At 41.9% G+C, this 17544-nt stretch overlaps 1 protein-coding gene and 1 long non-coding RNA gene across 2 annotated transcripts in view; both read left to right on the top strand.

Annotated features, from left to right (window-relative positions):
• The window catches only part of LOC119350057 (3-ketoacyl-CoA synthase 5-like), an 8169-nt gene extending 2461 nt beyond the window's left edge, over positions 1 to 5708 (top strand). The window contains exon 2 of the mRNA XM_037618084.1: positions 4093 to 5708. Coding sequence (XP_037473981.1) covers positions 4093 to 5568 — 1476 coding nt within the window. The 3' untranslated portion in view covers positions 5569 to 5708. The remainder of the gene's footprint in view (positions 1 to 4092) is intronic.
• A 2351-nt stretch (positions 5709 to 8059) lies between these two features.
• LOC119300431 lies at positions 8060 to 11713 on the top strand. The gene is made up of 9 exons (XR_005146441.1): positions 8060 to 9197; positions 9272 to 9905; positions 10475 to 10745; positions 10831 to 10886; positions 10961 to 11016; positions 11125 to 11184; positions 11254 to 11319; positions 11396 to 11465; positions 11578 to 11713. It is a non-coding gene; the product is annotated as an uncharacterized LOC119300431 (long non-coding RNA).
• The last annotated feature ends 5831 nt before the right edge of the window (positions 11714 to 17544 follow it).

Here is a 17544-nt window from a genome sequence, read left to right as displayed (position 1 = left end):
CTCACCTAACTTTTCATCCCTCAATTAATCATGTCCCCCTGATTTTAACGGGGTGGTGGGGGTGGGCCCCCCTTTTCTTAATTAGCTGTAATGTGTCCAGATACAGTTGCTTAATCGAGAACAGGTTGCCTGGTCGGAAATCGAGCGTCGGAGCGCTCGCGCGCGCATTAGTCATCCCCGTCTATATGACTTGAACTCAAGACCTCTTGGTCTAAGGATAACCACACTAACCAACTAGGACACCCTAATGCTTGTAAATATTAACTTCTTTTTTTGTTTTCTTCTACTTCAGTTCGTGGCTGGGCCGGCCCATTGTTGAATCTATCATTTCATCATTATTTCTTTTTCGTTATTTCTATTTGTATTTTTTCAATTTTTCGTTTCCTTTTTCAGAAAAGCTCACGCTTATAAATTTTGTTCAAAATTTAAAAATGTTAGCGTTTTAAATTTTTGTTCATAAAGTACAAATATTCACATTTAAAAAATAATGTACATATATGTCAAAAAAATCTTTGTTTAAATAGAAAAATGCTTACATCAATATATTTACATTTTTGAACAACTATTAAATAGAAAATTTGTTCGATTAAAAAAATGTTCGTATAATACTCATTTTAAAACCTGTTTCCAAATTTGTAATATTTCTGGAAAACCAAAAAAGTTATCGTTTTCAAATATTTTATATAAATTATAAAAAATTCTGGAATTTTATAAAATGTTCCCATTTACAATTTTTCTTTGAAAATTTAATAAATGTTTGTGTTTAAATATTTTGATAGATTTTTAAAAAAGTATGTGGTTTGCAATTTGTGTACGACATCAATATTTTGGAATTTATTAACAATTTTGAAAAACATGTTCATGTTTATAAAATTTTCACACACAATTTAAAATTACAAAATTGTTGACAAATTTCAAGAAATAATTCGGATATAAAAAGATGTTCATGTTGATTGATATTGACAGAAATTACAAATAAGAAAAGCCTTGCCCCATGGGCACAACTGAACCCCCACCTTTGAACATGATGTGCTTCTTGACATGCTGACATCAAGTTTTACCAACATGTGGGCATGCTCATGGAAGGCCTTCATGAAAAATCTGAAAGAATTCGGACACCGAACACACGTTGCGTCATGTTTGGCTAGTGTTTTTGGGTTTTCTCACCGGGAAAATTCTAGAAGATGCATAAAATGCCATAACTCAATGAAATTTATGATAGATGCTTTGCATGGCGAGGCTAGTGTGTGGGAAAAATTGGGGTCAGTTTTATTGATATGAAAAAAATGCATACAGACTTGCCCTACCGGACTACCCGAACCACCACCTTTGAACATGGTGTGATACTTGCCATGCATGAAATGACACTAAATTTTGCCAGCATGTGGGCATGCTCATGGAAGGCCTCCATGCAAAATTTGAAGGAATTCGAACACCGAACGCATGTTGCGTCACCTTCGGCTTTTGTTTTTAGGTTTTTTCATCGGGAAAAGCCTAGAAAATTCATAAAACGTTAGACCTCAATGAAACTTATCATGAATGCTAGAAATGGTGATGCTAATGCGAGGGAAAAAATTGGGTCTATTTTATTGTTGTGAAAAAAGCGCATCTAGACTTACCCTACCAGCCTACCCGAACCACCACCTCTGAATAGGTGTGCTTCTTGCCATGCATGAAATGACACCAAGTTTTGTCAGCATGTGGGCATGCTCATGGCAGACCTCCGTGAAAATTTTGAAGGAATTCGGACATCGAACATGTTCGTCTAGTGTTTTAGGGTTTTTTCACGGGGAAAACCCTAGGAAATGCGTAAAATGTCATAACTCTATGGAACTTATCATGCATGCTAGGCATGGTGATGCTAGTGTGAGGAAAAAATTTGGGTCTATTTTATTGTTATTAAAAAAATGTGCATCCAGACTTGTCCTACCGACCTACCCGAACCACCACCTCTGAACATGGTGTGCTTCTTGCCATGCATGAAATGACATCACATTTTGTCAGCATGTGGTCATTCTCATGGTAGACCTCCATGGAAAACTTTAAGGAATTCAGACACCTATCGCAAGTTGCATCACATTCGGCTAGTGTTTTAGGGGTTTTTCACATGGAAAACTATAGAAAATGTGTAAAATGTTAGAACTCAATAAAATTTATCATGGATGCTTGGAATGGTCATGCTAGTATGTGGAAAAAAATTAGCTCCATTTTATTCATTTGAAGAAAGTGCATCCAGACTTGCCGTACAGGTCTACCCGAACCACCACCTTTGAAAATGGTGTGCTTCTTGGCATGCATGAAATGGTACCAAATTTTGCCAGCATGTGGCCATAATTATGGCAGGTCTCCATGCAAAATTTGGAATAATTCGGACGCTAAACGCATGTTGCGTGATGTTCGGCTAGTATTTTTCGGGTTTTTCACCGAAAAACCCTAGAAAATGTATAAAATGTCAGAAATCAATGACTTTATTATCATGGATGCTTGTCATAGTGATGCTGGTCTGTGCAAAATTTTGGGTGAATTATATTGATGTGAGCTTTTTAAAGAGAACAAAATTTGAAAAATGAGAAACAACAAAAATGAAAAAGAATCTGAAATTGAACAATAAACCGGTCGCTTATTGGTATATTTTAATTATTATTTTTCTATTTAATAGATGTTCTGAAATTTTAGAAGTATTTGATTTTTTTATCTGAGCATGTTTCTATTTAAACGAACAATAAACAAAGATTTTTGTTTAATCAAATAATGAACGAACAAGTTTTCAATGTTCAGAAATTTAATTATATTGATGTCAGAATTTTTCTATTTAAACGAATAATTTTTGACATATATGTACATCTTTTTAAATTCAAATATTTGTACTTTATGAACAGAATTTTAAAAACTGAACTTTTTGGAACTTTTGAGTTTTTTTATATATGTGAGCATTTCTTGAAAAAAAAGAAAATGAAAAAGAAAAAAAGCGAATAGAGAAAACGTAAAAGAAATAGTGATAAACGGGTTGGTTCAACAGGATGGGCTAGCCCAGCCGCCGAAGGCACAAGCCTTAGGGTGTTCTAGATGGTTAGAGTGTTGGTCCTTAGACCAAGAGGTCTTGAGTTTGATTCACGTCGCATGCGTTATTTTCTCAAGTTTAATAAAAAGTAGGATCGATGCCTCATACATGTCACATATGCCTATACTCATACGGTTTGATGAAATGACTGTACTGTCCTTATACGGTTTGTGGGGGGGGGGGGGTACCGAAGCAGGCAGTTTCCATATTTAAAAATAAAAAAACATATGACCGTAATATTAATAACTTTATTATCCATGAAAGAATGTTGTTTTGATGTTACAAACCCAAATTCATTGACAAAAACAATATAGGAACAATGAATCAACATGGGGACTACAGATCCTTTCAAGAAAACTTGCATGTCGTGGAAGCAAGGCTTGCGGCAGAGCGATAGAATTAATCTCCCCTTGGTTAGGTATGTGTGGCCGACCAAAAGCGATGAACATTCGGAACTCGACAAAGTCCAAATTGTTGGTGCTCATGGATAACTGAGTTCGTGATAGTATGAATCGGTGCACACATGCTCTAATTTTCCAGCTTTTATAAATGCGCGGACGCGCACATACTTTTTACGTACTGACTCTTGCAAGAGTATACGTAATATTGAATATGTACACACCTAGGGCGGTCGTATTGTTTCCGCGCCATCACCGATCTAACAGTACTTGAAAAAGACTCTCTTGTCTTTCCACCAAAGCGCATAAAAACTCTCCCTCCTTTCCCATGACGAAGAAATGCATCATAGTGTATCAATCACTCTCACTCATATTGCCACCAACCAACAACAAATTAACGAACAATAACGTGGTTTGTTAGGAGAGAGGAATTATCTCCCAACAGCTCATCCAAGACACATTTATCATGTGTTTTGTATGTCTCGAAACATGAGAATTAGCAAATAAGTCAAGTTTGTATCCTCGAAACCATGAGTCAAGAAGATGGCAGGATATGACACTCACCAACGAGGCGGTCCGGCCCTTTATAAAATCTCCTAAGTTGGGACACCTTCGTCATGTACGAATCTACAGCATGCAACATGGCCTCACCACCCCCATCTCAACAAACACCTCAAACCATTGTTCCAGCTCGTCGTAAACAACTTCCTTGTGTTCGTCGCCGCACCGGTGACAGTCATCGTGGTCCTCCGTAAAGCCACACAGCTCGGACTGGAGGAGATCCTCTCCCGGCTCCATGGTTTGTGGCAGGTCCACGTTCTGCTGGCCGTCTTCCTACCGTTCGCTTTGGCCACCCTCTACCTGATGAGTCGCCCTCGTAGCGTGTACCTCATCGACTATGCTTGCTGCCGGCCAAAATCCAATTGTCGCGTCTCCATAGGCTCCTCCATCGAGAACGTTCGCTTCTCGCCTTACCTCGATGATGGAGGTGTCGACTTCATGACCCGCATGCTCAAGCGCTCGGGCCTCGGTGACCAGACCTACCTCCATCCTTCATTCCACTATATCCCCCCACGATGTTGCTTAAGCGATGGTCGTGACGAGGCGGAGCAGGTCATCTTTTCAGCTGTCGACGACTTGCTCGCCAGGACTGGCATAAGTCCTGGAACTATCGACATACTCGTCACCAACTGCAGTGGATTCAACCCGACCCCGAGCTTGGCTGACATCGTCGTGAACAAGTACAAGCTCAGAACCGACATCCGAAGCGTGCACATATCCGGGATGGGGTGCAGCGCAGGGGTGATTTCCCTAGAGGTCGTGAGAAACCTCCTGCAGGCGGCACCACGGGGCGCGCGCGCCCTCATGGTGTCTACGGAGGGCACATGTATCGTCAACTACACCGGCAAGAACCGAGGGATGCTGTTGCCGTACGCCCTGTTCCACATGGGCGCGGCCGCGGTGCTGCTGTCGACATCCAAGTCCGTGGCCCGCTTCCGGCTCATGCATGTCGTGCGAACGCTCACCGCCACACAAGACAGAGCGTACTTGTGCATTTCCATGAAAGAGGACGATGAGGGAGAAACGGGAGCATACCTATCCAAGGACCTTGTGTCAGTTGCCGGCGAAGCACTCAAGGCCAATATCGCGACAATGGGAGCCCTTGTCCTCCCGCCCTCGGAGAAGATTCTCTTTGCGATCTCATTCATTGCACGGGAGGTGCTGAGAAGCAAGATCAAGCTATATGTCCCGGATTTCCGGACGGCCTTCCAACACTTCTGCATCCATTCCGGTGGTCGGGCAGTGATCGACGCGGTGCAAAATAGCTTAAGCTTATCAGACAGGGATGTTGAGGCATCACGGATGACGCTTCACCGGTTCGGGAACACATCTAGCAGTTCATTGTGGTATGAACTTGCATACATCGAGGCCAAGAGGCGGATGCGGAAGGGCGGCCGGGTGTGGATGATCGGGTTCGGCTCTGGGTTCAAGTGCAACAGCGCCGTGTGGCAGTGCATGAGGCCGGACAGCAACACCACTGTTGGCACGCCATGGGCTGATTCTATTCATATGTATCCTCTCAACAACATCTCAGAGGAAGTGGGCTAAAAACTTCCTGCACGGACAAGCACAATTCAATTCATACCATAGCATTGATTTGTCTGGTTAACTTTGCTTTATTCATAGCACGCTGAGACACAGAAAATATATGTAATGGTGTTGGAGAAAAAATAGGAAAATAAATCATGTCTGTGGAGAAGTAGAGCAACATATAAAACACATTTAGACATGTACTGCAAGTCTTTTTTTCTACTAATTAAACGGCCACACCCACGACCTCTGCCTCAGGGAGTGCACAGAACTATCTTTACTAAAAGACAATATTAATGATCATGATTCTTCTCAGTCCCAATCAAAAGTAGGTGGTGGAGTGAAAGTCATTATGAGCCAAACAACATCAACATGTTCTACACAGACTTAGTGATTTGCATTTTTGTTAGGATCGCGTGGAAAATTGAAGATGGCATGTGTCACCTCCATTTTTCGTGAGCCTTTTCCTCTTTCTTGCAGTTTAAATAATTACTAGATGGAGTAAAATTTGAGCAGAACGTACTTGGGGCATGAGCTGGGTAGGTAATAGAAATTCCCCAAAAAAAGAACAATTCTGCTGAGCGAGCAGCGTGGAATCCACAAATAAACACCACGACTGACAACAAAAGAGGGAAATGCCCACTTTAAACAAAACCCATTAGTAGTAGAACGGCTCATTAACAATCTGTCAAAATTAGGCGGACGGAGCCTCGCTCGTAAACTCGGCCGATTAACGTTTTTTTTCTTCTCATCGACACAGAGCGCCAGGTTTTTGTGAGTGCGGTTTGCATTTTCTACTCCCTTCGTCCGAAAAAATTTGTCTTAAATTTATTTAGATATGAATGCATCTAGACATATTTTAGTGTTAGATGTATCCGTGTCTAGAAAAATCTAAGACAAACATTTTCGAACGGAGTTAATATTTTATTAGGAACCTTCTATATGCCTCTCCATCTGGCTTTACTTTTCTATTTTTTATTGTTCCGCTGGTTTTTATTTTAGGTTTTTTTATTTTCCTTCTCCTTTTATTTTTTCCCTTTTCTTTCCTTTTTCTCTTCTTTATCTTAAATCACAAACATTTTTCTAATTTGCGAACTTTTTCTCAACTCCAACTTTTTCAAAATCATGAAAAAAATCAAGTTAATGAACTTCGCTCAATTCATGAACTTTTCATTGGAATTCATGAACTTTTTTCAAGCTCACGAACTTTTTCAATTTCGTGAACATTTTTGAAGCCACAATTTTTTTTTTCATATTCACAAAGTTTTCCAAGTTCTGAAACATTTCTTGACTTCGTGAACTTTTTCTGAAATCTGTGAACTTTCATTTTTAGTACATGTTTTGAACACTTTTTATCATACATGGTGAATATGTTTCCAAATACACATTTAAAATTATTTTTATGGTTATATTTTTTAAAAACAATACACGAGCATTTTATACATTGTATAACCATTTTTTAATGTTACAAACATTATTTTTGAAATGCGAGGACTTTTTTTAAAATGTCCTATATTTTTTAATGGTACGAAACATTTAACAAAGACCTTTTTTTCATTGCTTATTTTTTTTTAAAATTTTCACATACATTTTTTGAAATGTAGGAACACGTTTTTTGAACACCCATCAACATTTTTTTTATTGCGCTAAAAACGTTTATACTTTGGTATTTTTTTGTAAATTCATGGTCGGATTTTTCTTGGTTAAATTTAAATTTTCAAAATAGATAAATATAAATTAAATAGAACAGCACAAAAGAAGAAGAAAAATATTTTAGCATGACATCATGGCGTGGTGAGCCCATGGCGTGGTCGCGCACGCCGGCTACGGCGAAGTACTGCTGCTGCGCTGGGCCGGGCCACTACGACTCCTCTTCACACGAGGCTGCCCTACGTCTCGTTATAAGTGAGATGCAGGCGGGCCTAACGTGGGTTTGTCTTTTGTGGGGAAACTAAGAAGTTATACATGTCCCATTTTGTGTGGATGAAAGAATGTCTGATGTCCAAATTAAAATAAGTTAGCTGATAAGTAGACACCCTCAAGATTTTAACCTAGTTTAAGAACACTTGTATGATGACATGGGTAATCTTCTATATCTAAATAGGGGCACCCCACTAGCTGATTTTCCAGCATCCACATGAAGCCACGTCATCTGAATTATTATGGCCGTTGATACAGTATAGCTCATCAGCCTATAGCCGTCTGATCAGGAGTTGATGATATTTACTGATGCTTGCCACCGCTAAGTGGATGGAAAATAACGATTCGTTCCTTCTCCCCGGCGCCATCCATTCTTCCGTCGCATCGGCCATCAGTTAAATATCCGTACGTGGGCTATAGAGCTGGGCTTTTGGTTGTTGGTTGGGATATGGATATGTAAGCCCATGGAGAACAATTCAGTAGCCCATGATGTATCCTCCCCACGTCACGTCAAAAAACCTTATCCTCCCATCGTGCGCAACCTATTTTCCCCATCCAGCCGCCGCCATGACGGCCGTTCCTTGCCCAGTCCCACGGCCAGCCGCCGGCGCTGCTCCTACTCTGCCCGGCCTATCCCTTGGCCAACCGCCGTCACGCTGGTCGCTCCCTCACCAGGTCAGCCACTGCCACACCCGATGCTCTCTCGGCCAGCCACCGCGACCGATGCTCCTCGGCCTGCCGCCGTCGCCGCAAACGACGCTCCTCTGCATGCTGCCGCCACCACGACCGATGATCTCCCGTGAATTAATTCTCTTCCCGCTACCGCTCTGTATCCACCACTAGCCTTCCGCCTCCACGACGTCTGCCATCCCAGCCACGAATGCACATGAAACGGCCTGCCGCACCACATAATTCATTCACACAAAATGCGGAATGCGGAATAAAATGGGTTTAAATACCCTATGTGGTACCGTCGTCATCTTGCCGCACTTGCCGCACCATATCCACCACTAGCCTTCCGCCTCCACGACGTCTGTCATCCCTATTCATTACCTCACTTTCCGTTACCCTGCAAATGCGGAATAAAATGGGTTTAAATACCCTATGTGGTACCATCGTCATCCATCACACACGCCTTCTCGCGTCCCATCTGGGAAGAGGCCTCCGGCCCGGCCTATCCCTTGGCCAACCGCCGTCACGCTGGTCGCTCCCTCACCAGGTCAGCCACTGCCACACCCGATGCTCTCTCGGCCAGCCACCGCGACCGATGCTCCTCGGCCTGCCGCCGTCGCCGCAAACGACGCTCCTCTGCATGCTGCCGCCACCACGACCGATGATCTCTCGTGAATTAATTCTCTTCCCGCTACCGCTCTGTATCCATCACTAGCCTTCCGCCTCCACGACGTCTGCCATCCCAGCCATGAATGCACATGAAACGGCCTGCCGCACCACATAATTCATTCACACAAAATGCGGAATGCGGAATAAAATGGGTTTAAAATGGGTTTAAATACCCTATGTGGTACCGTCGTCATCTTGCCGCACTTGCCGCACCATATCCACCACTAGCCTTCCGCCTCCACGACGTCTGCCATCCCTATTCATTACCTCACTTTCCGTTACCCTGCAAATGCGGAATAAAATGGGTTTAAATACCCTATGTGGTACCATCGTCATCCATCACACACGCCTTCTCGCGTTCCATCTGGGAAGAGGCCTCCGGCCAGGTAGATGCACACTCCCTATTTCCAGAAGTATATGATTTTTCCACCCTGAAGCTTATGGCTTTGAATCTTCTCAGGTTGCGCTTCAGGACAAACGTGCTCGACTCCACGTTATGCTTCAACCATCTCTTACTGCTGGGAATTGTTTCATTACTTCACATGCCCCTTTGCATTTTTTTTCCTGATTTGTGCTTTACTCTCACTTTGTCATGTGCAACAATGGTAAAATGCTAATATGAAAAATCAGGCTTTCAAATTCCATGGTACTTGCTATAGTTATTTTAGTTACAGATCGATTGCTCATCCAAATAAACTCTGTTGATTATGGAAAATTAGGCTTTCAAATTTAATGGTACTTGCTATAGTTCTTCTACATACAGATCGATTGTTCATCCAAATAAACTCTCTTGGTTCCTCATATTATTATACCCGAAACACTCCCTCTAGGTACTAGATGAACTGATCGAAAAGAGGCAAGGGGTAAGGTTATTGATTCATTTTTTGGACAGTTCAATTAGTTAAATGATGTGTGGGCATGAGTATATTTGTTACCAATGCAACATATATCTTTGGAAAAATTAAGATAGACCATGGTGTTCATGTCGATTCTATCAGCATTTGTGTCATCCTCCTTCTGCACTATCCCAGATTGCACTCCCGGATCGCACGTGACGGACATTTTGCTTCATAGATCTCTTGCTTCTTGCATCGGTAAGCAAACGCTCATCTCTGAATTTAATTGTTTGCACTTGATGAGCATACACACCTTCTATTTCTTTCCGTGCATATTATATACCATTGAATTTTTTTCCCTGAATTATTATCTGCATTATGTTTGTTCAAAACATATAGGATGCAATCTTCTTCCTTTTAGGGAAATTGAGTATCTATGGTTTACAAAGATGGATGGCGCCGAAAATTGTAAAATGCATCTTGGTAGGCATTTAGTCTCATGCAGTCATGGACACCCCCGCCTTAAGTCACCCTTGAAAAAAACCAATCTACTTATTCGGACAACGGCCATGTGTGTACACAACATAGAAATAAAGGTTAGTTAGGATACAATATTGCAAGAAAAATTACCCTCAAGATTTCTATGAACAAACCACTCTATTAGAGAATGGCTTCACACACTATGCAATAAATACGGAGATGACAGTACTAATCTATTTGTTGTTCCTCACAATGTCGTTTGATGGTATGTGCAAATATCTTTTCAAGTAGAATCGCAAAAGAAAAATCTTTTGAAGTATTGTGACAAAATGATTTGATTGTGGCAGATAAAAAATGGAGTCTAATGCTGGATCATCCTCTTCCCCAAGTGAAACGTTCAGTGAAATATATAATCGTATGGAATGTCGCTATATTACACCAAACGAGGCTGTTTGGCGCTTGCCTGAGTATCACATTCACCCTACATACCTGTCCACAAAAAGACTCCCTGTTATACTTAATGGAATGAAGATTGATTCAGTATCCCGGTTCCCCATAGGTCATGTCAAAAAGAAAAGCTTCTCAATCAACAACGCACACGTGCTTCGCTCTACAAAGGTTAGATGATTTATATTTAGTATATTCTTCCTCATTTCAACATATTACCTATAAAATACTAACTTGAACCATGAAATACTTCCAGCCATCTCCAATCAAAGAATTGACGACCCATCCATCTTGAACAATAAATATTGAGAGGTTTGCCATGAATACCAGCATAGAAGTTACAATCTCTATCTAAACACCGCTGACCGATTTTTTGCTATTCATAGTATGATGATCCAAACACCAGAGGACTCAAACAATACTACACCTCCTTCTTGCCCAGGTGCAACTATCAACACTCAGAAAAAACAAGACAATTATAATGTTTAGAACTCTGTATAAATCAACCGGTTCAGATTCAACATGAAATTCAAATGTCAATTTTTTGTAGGCACTCTTTAGCTAAAAGGATCGCTGAATTTACAGAAGATGAAACCACCAACAAAGAGAGGTATGAACAGAGAACAATATTCCTATTTACCATGTAATTTCTCAACGGTGCAATATTTACATGTCACAGTCAAAAGGAGGTTGATCTTGAGGCTGCAAAACTTCATCTTCAAGTTGTCAAAAGGCATAAGCAATAGTATGTGTGTCATCTCATATCACTTACCAAATTCCAAATATAATATTCATCATTATTACTTTTTGTTCTCTAACAGCATTGCAGGAAACAACATGACAATGAATAGCTAAGAAGGCCAAGAGGATAACACCGATAAAAAAACATAGGTACTGTCAGTTTCGTGTCCAAAGAAAATTGTCCGAAGGTTAGGTATGTCTCTGCTAGCCTGTTTAGAGGAGGATAAATATATAAATACTGCGCTCTTTTTACAATATGCAGGATATCGTCAAGCACTCACTCAAGCAGCAACAAACTACACTGCCTTCTATTTGAATTACTTACATTGAGGCTTTAATTGTAATCTCTCTCATTAGTAGTACTTTTGGGTGATTCGATGCATGTACTGAGTTATGGATAATGCTTATGCAACTATATACGGGCCGGATTACATTGCCTTTTATTTATATATATTTATATTGTGGCTCACTTTTTCAATCGCGTGAACTCATTGGTAATTACATGATGATCCTATGGATGCAGTTGCATGTGCATTAACCTTAACTATGAGGTATATGGGTTGCTTTTCACTTTATTGAGATGATAATGTAGATTTTACTATAATTGTTGTCCATATATATTTTTTCCTGTTGCATCTGTGAATGGTACAAATAGGATAGGTTATGTCAAAATTTTCGGTATAATTACTTCCAAAATCTTGATTACATCCGTATGAATGAACCTACCAAAATTTTATAGCAAACCAACAACTAAACTAAATCATACTACTACAGCAGCACCCTACCTACACTAAGGCCAAGCAGCAGGTGCATAGCAAGCATGGAACACGCAAAAGGCCAAGATCCAAAGAGCAGTCTACCAAGTGTTTGTTTGCTTTCATGATTTTCCACATTTATCATTGCAGAAACTCTTATCCACAAATTCCTGCAGCAACGCGTGGGGTACCATCTAGTATTTTTGAACTTCTACACCAAGGGGCTAATTGTGTGATCCGATGGCTATGATTAGATAGTGTACCAAATAAATGGTTAGATGTTTATTAATGTGGAATTTTTGGCCTATTTCTCTCTTTTTTAATTCATATTGTCTTTTTTAGGAGTATATAGTAGAATAAAATCTATATTATAGCTAGTACGTACCACCACTGCTCCGGTTCCACGCTTCCAGTACAATAATTCGCCACTAGGAACGATCCAGAGAGAGTTTCGGACAAATGATTGGTTAACTAACTAGCTAGGTCTATCTGTGATTCCTGTAGAAGTCTATCTTATTGCTTACTAAAGACGAGAAATTGTTAAGAATAGTCTAGAATAAATCATCGAGATATTATTGTACTTCGGTTTAGGTCAGAGATAAGACTAAACCGAACCTACCTAGCTATGATTTGTAGTTATCTCGTGATCATCTTGTACTCCAAGTTTCCTTGTATATGTCGTGATCTAGGGCTTCTCTGATCCTATATAAACAAGTAACCCGTGGCCAGTGGCGGAGCTAGGATTTGAAAACAGGGTGGTCCAATTTTTTTTGACAATTAAGTCTTAGAAACTTATGATAATTCTCAATTAAGTCTCAGTTTTGCATAAAAAAGGACGCAAAGTATCTTTCAGCCAACAAGTTCCATACCACATACCTTGAGAAGTTCAAAGAATACTATGTTTTTGGCCTACCCTTTTTGCATTGCCATGAAAGAATACATTATATCTTCTTCATTCGCCTTGGATGTATGTGATCTTGCTCAATCGTCACATCCGACATAGACACTGCTGGTTCATGACTTTTTATTTCTACCACAAGTTCTCCGCTTAGTTCTTCTGCATCGGCCACATCCGGCATACTAGCCTTCTTCCTATGTTCATAGCATGTCTCTGAAAAAAGAGATGTTTCATGTCCTCTTCATTCTTCAATACTTCTGCAATAATAATTTTGTTTCAATCAATCATAATGACATAATGGAACAAACTATGTGCAAACGTGTGTCCATCAGTTCATCAACATATGTACTGCACTAGAATGGATAGCAATTAGAATCCCTAAATCAAAAGATGGGGAATAGGCAGTACCTCGGATCGAAAATTTGTACAGTGGCAAATTGCAGATTAGTTTGGCGGCTCTAGATTGCAGGGGTACCAGCCACCGCCCGCCAGGCAATGGGGCACTGCCGGCTACTGGCTTGCCGCACCTGGGCAGGGGCATAGACACGCAGGGCGGTGGGAGCCGCAGACGTGCGGAGACTCCGAGCGTTGGGTGTCGTGGAATTGTCACGTCAGATGTCCTCGTGAAAGGACTTAGTTGTGGAGCCATCGCAACTAGGAAGCTTGAAGGGGTTGATCGGGAAAAAGGACACGAGAGGTTTTTATACTAGTTCGGCCCCTTATGGTGAAGGTAAGGCCTACGTCTAGTTGGGTTGGTATTGATGTTTCGATGACCAGGGAGCGAGACACGCTATGCCCGGCTCTCGATGAGTTGTTTCTTGCCCTAAGCCGCCAGCAGGTCGTCCCTTATATACACGGGTTGACGCCCTGTGGCTTACAGAGTCCCGGCCGGCTTATAAACAGTGTCCGGCTCGGTGACTAGTTAAATCTACCTTATGGTACAAGTCATGCCATTGTGGCGGTTTACTACAACGGGCCTTAAGTCGCCTGTGGGCCTTAAGCCCTTTATTGAACCGCCATCTTCATGCTTGGTCTTGGGCTTCTTTCTGGTGAGTCTTCTTTGCGTAACCCGGCCCCTCCTGGGCGGCTTACACAAATAGTTATATCCCCAACATTAGGCCCCAGATTGATTTGAACCTGTTCATCTCAATCTTAAAATACCTTTCAAGAATAAATCTTCAGTCTTCTGACTGTGCAAAAGGTTTTCTTTAACCCGTCATGACGTCATCTTCTGGATCCGTGTTAACCCGGCGTGACGTCATCCTTTCTTAAATTCCTTTTCTATTCCACCGTATCCTTCAATGGATCTCTGCTTTATTGACTGTTCCGAAAATCGAGGCGTCGGGGCCGCTGGATAATAATTATTATCTCCTCGTTTCCCGCGCCGTCTCAGTTATCCTCTCCTTATAAATAGGCGCGACTTAGGTCTTCCATTCTTCCCTCTTTCAGTCGTCTTCTTCCTCCTGCCTCCTCTCGAGCTCCGCCGCCGCCGCTGTCGAGCTTCCCGTCTTCACCATCTCAGGCCGCTGCATCGACCTGGTTGGATCAAAGAAACACAACGAACCTCCGTAGCCATCCAGATCCGTAAGTTCCCTTCCGTTCCTTGCTTAGATCCGCATTAGGGCTTCTTCGAGCTCGTCAGAGTTCATCACCATTAGAGCCAAACCCTTGTTAGTTTTCCTTTTAGACGCCTCTTCTGATCTGAGAATGATATAATATGGCCATGCTAGTTGTTTTCGCACTTGTTTTGGATAAAAAAACAGATCCCTTTCTCTGTATAAAAGCCTCATTCGAGCCTATGAACACGTCTGCGTCAGTTTTTAGGTCTAGAAAATTTTCTTATCAGAACAGACCTTTGATCTCAAATATTGGCAGAAGATTATGAAAACTATTTTTATCACCCGGAAAACTTCTTCTGTTAAATGCCCTTAAACACAACTGTCCAGGTGTCCGGCTTAAACAAATGACACTGACATGTGAGCCTTGCTTGCTTCTTATGACCTTAAGAATTTTGAACTGCTCTTGATACTTGTAGCGGTTTAAATATTGTTGCACAGTCATCCTTATACCATTAGGCCCCTCATTAAGCCGCCACCTTGAATAATTAGGATTTTTCTCCCGGGTTAAATTTGAACCGGATCTTCTTATTTTTGTCATAGGCAAACTGTTGTCATGGCTCCTAAGGCAGCCAAGGCCCCTGTGACCTGCAATTGGGTCCCATCCATAGTTACCAAGAGTAAACTTGCTGAATTTGTTAAGTCTGGCCATCTGCCCAAGAAGGAGGTCATGTCTTATCGTGCCCCTGACCCGTCTGAAGAGAAGCCTCAACCCAAAGAAGGGGAGGTGATAGTTTTTACGGATCACATGAGTCGGGGATTTGCCCCTCCCGGCTCAAAATTCTTCAGGGAAGTTCTGAATTTCTTTGATCTTAAACCTCAAGACATTGGACCCAATTCCGTGTCAAACCTTTGCAATTTTCAAGTTTTCTATGAGGTGTATCTGGGAGAGGAGCCAAGTCTGCTTTTGTTCAGAGAACTTTTTTACTTGAACCGGCAGAATGAACGTGCCAACGGGCCTAGTCTTGAGCTTGGCGGTATCTCGATCCAGCGATGGAGAGACTGCCTTTTTCCTTATGCTGAGCTGCCGAGTCACCCAAAAGATTGGAACCAAACATGGTTCTACTATCAGGACACTTCTCCGGCTGATGAGAAGCCTCTGCCCGGCTTTCACGCCCTGCGCCTTGAGTCCAACCATCCGCTGGCGGATAAACTGACCGCTGTTGAACGTCTGCCTCTTAATCCCACCATCAAGAAGATTAAAGCTCTTTTGGGAAATGGTTTAAATGGCATCGATCTGGTCCGAGTCTGGGTCACTTGGCGAATACTTCCATTAAGCCGCCGCCCCGGCTTAATGTGTACTTACACAGGCGAAAAGGACGATCCAATGCATCATAGTCCTGACGACTTACCAGATGATGTGGTAGATGCTACAACCCAGTCACTGCTGAAGGAGGGCGCTGTAACCAGTAATACCTTTGGCTTACTTCCCTTCTGCAAGAAGAACCCGGCCCCTGCAGTGAGTTATCAATCTTAATAAATACTCTTTAACATGTTATACCTTCTTTGTACTTATAATTCTTTATCTTTTTCCACAGGCCGGTGATAATTTCTGGAAGGTCAAGTATGACCACGAGGCTGCCAAACAAGCCAGGGCAGCCAAGAAAAACGAAAGGAAGGCCGCCAAGACGGGCACCTCAAAGAAGAAGAAACCCAGCGCCTCCGACTTATTCAAATTGGATGATAGTTCTTCGGATGATGAAGAGGTAATCCTTTAACTTTCTTAACTCCCTTGTCGTTATTTTACTGACATTCTGTCTTTTCAGGAGGATACATGGAACAGTCAAGCAGTTGAAGAAGAGGTAACTATAATCTCGTCCGACTCAGAGCCTTTGCCAAAACACAAAACCCGAAGGGTGATCCGGAAAGTAAGATTTTCACACCCTCTAGCTTATCAAGATCCTCAATTTCTTTTGAAGCAACAACAGCTTGAGAACCGGAGGCAGACTCGGGCCAATCAAGACGTAGAACTCTCCTCTGGCTTACCCGATGTAACTAGGAAGCGCCGGACCGAGTTTATCTCCGATTTACGTTCTGTTTTACCTTTGGCGGGTTTGATTCGTCAACCTCTCAATTCATCTGACTCCAATTATCAGGATACCTCTCCTTCTTCCAACAAGTCTATGCAATCAAACATGCCGGCTTTCAAAACCGCTCCCGGGTAATGTAACCTTTCTTACCTTAAGTTTTACCGTACTTTATGCTTTAATACTCATCCTTCTTCCTTTATTGACAGTCTGCAAGTGAAGCCTAGCAAGAAGGCGAGGAAAAATAAGCCATCCCAAGACCCGGTTGTCATTAAACCGGCGCTTGACTCGTCCGCTCCTGCTAGCTCCACCCATCAACCACCGCCTGAACCGGCTTCTGATATTCCGGTGCCAACCTCTGACCCGCCTGTAGAAGATGTTATCCACCATACTAATAACCCGGAAGTTCCTAGCCCGGCCAAGACGACTGACCCAGAAGTTGTATTTCTGAAAAGTCAATTTGTTGAACCGGAGCGGCCTACTGTTCTTACCCAATGTACTGCTAAGGAAGAATTTGCCTAACGTCGAAAAGCCAAACCGGACATCACTGACTATACTCACTTAAGCATTGGTGATATAGTCTCGGGCTATCTGAACCAAGTGCATAATAGTCGTGACCTGGAAATTGACATGGTGAAACAAATACAGCATAAATCTGTGGTATAACTTATGCTATTTTCCTGAATCTTACTTACTGTACCAGCTCCCAAGTCTACTGCTTATGGAATAATATGTTGTAGACTTAGAAATCTGCTTAATGTTTATTTGTCCGGTTCAAAGAGAATATATTTAACTCGGTTATAACATGATAGTTTTAAATTTGCGATACACATTAGCCCCCAAGGGTCAAGTATCTTTACTTGTAAAGTGCTTGAGACTTAATATGTGTAACCCGGTATGATAGGTTTAAAATTCTTCAGCATACATTAGCCC

The sequence above is a fragment of the Triticum dicoccoides genome, chromosome 1B, assembly GCF_002162155.2.
Source record: "Triticum dicoccoides isolate Atlit2015 ecotype Zavitan chromosome 1B, WEW_v2.0, whole genome shotgun sequence".
Lineage (NCBI taxonomy): Eukaryota > Viridiplantae > Streptophyta > Magnoliopsida > Poales > Poaceae > Triticum > Triticum dicoccoides.
The sequence above is the reverse complement of the archived record's forward strand: the minus strand, read 5'-3'. Positions and strand labels throughout refer to the sequence as shown.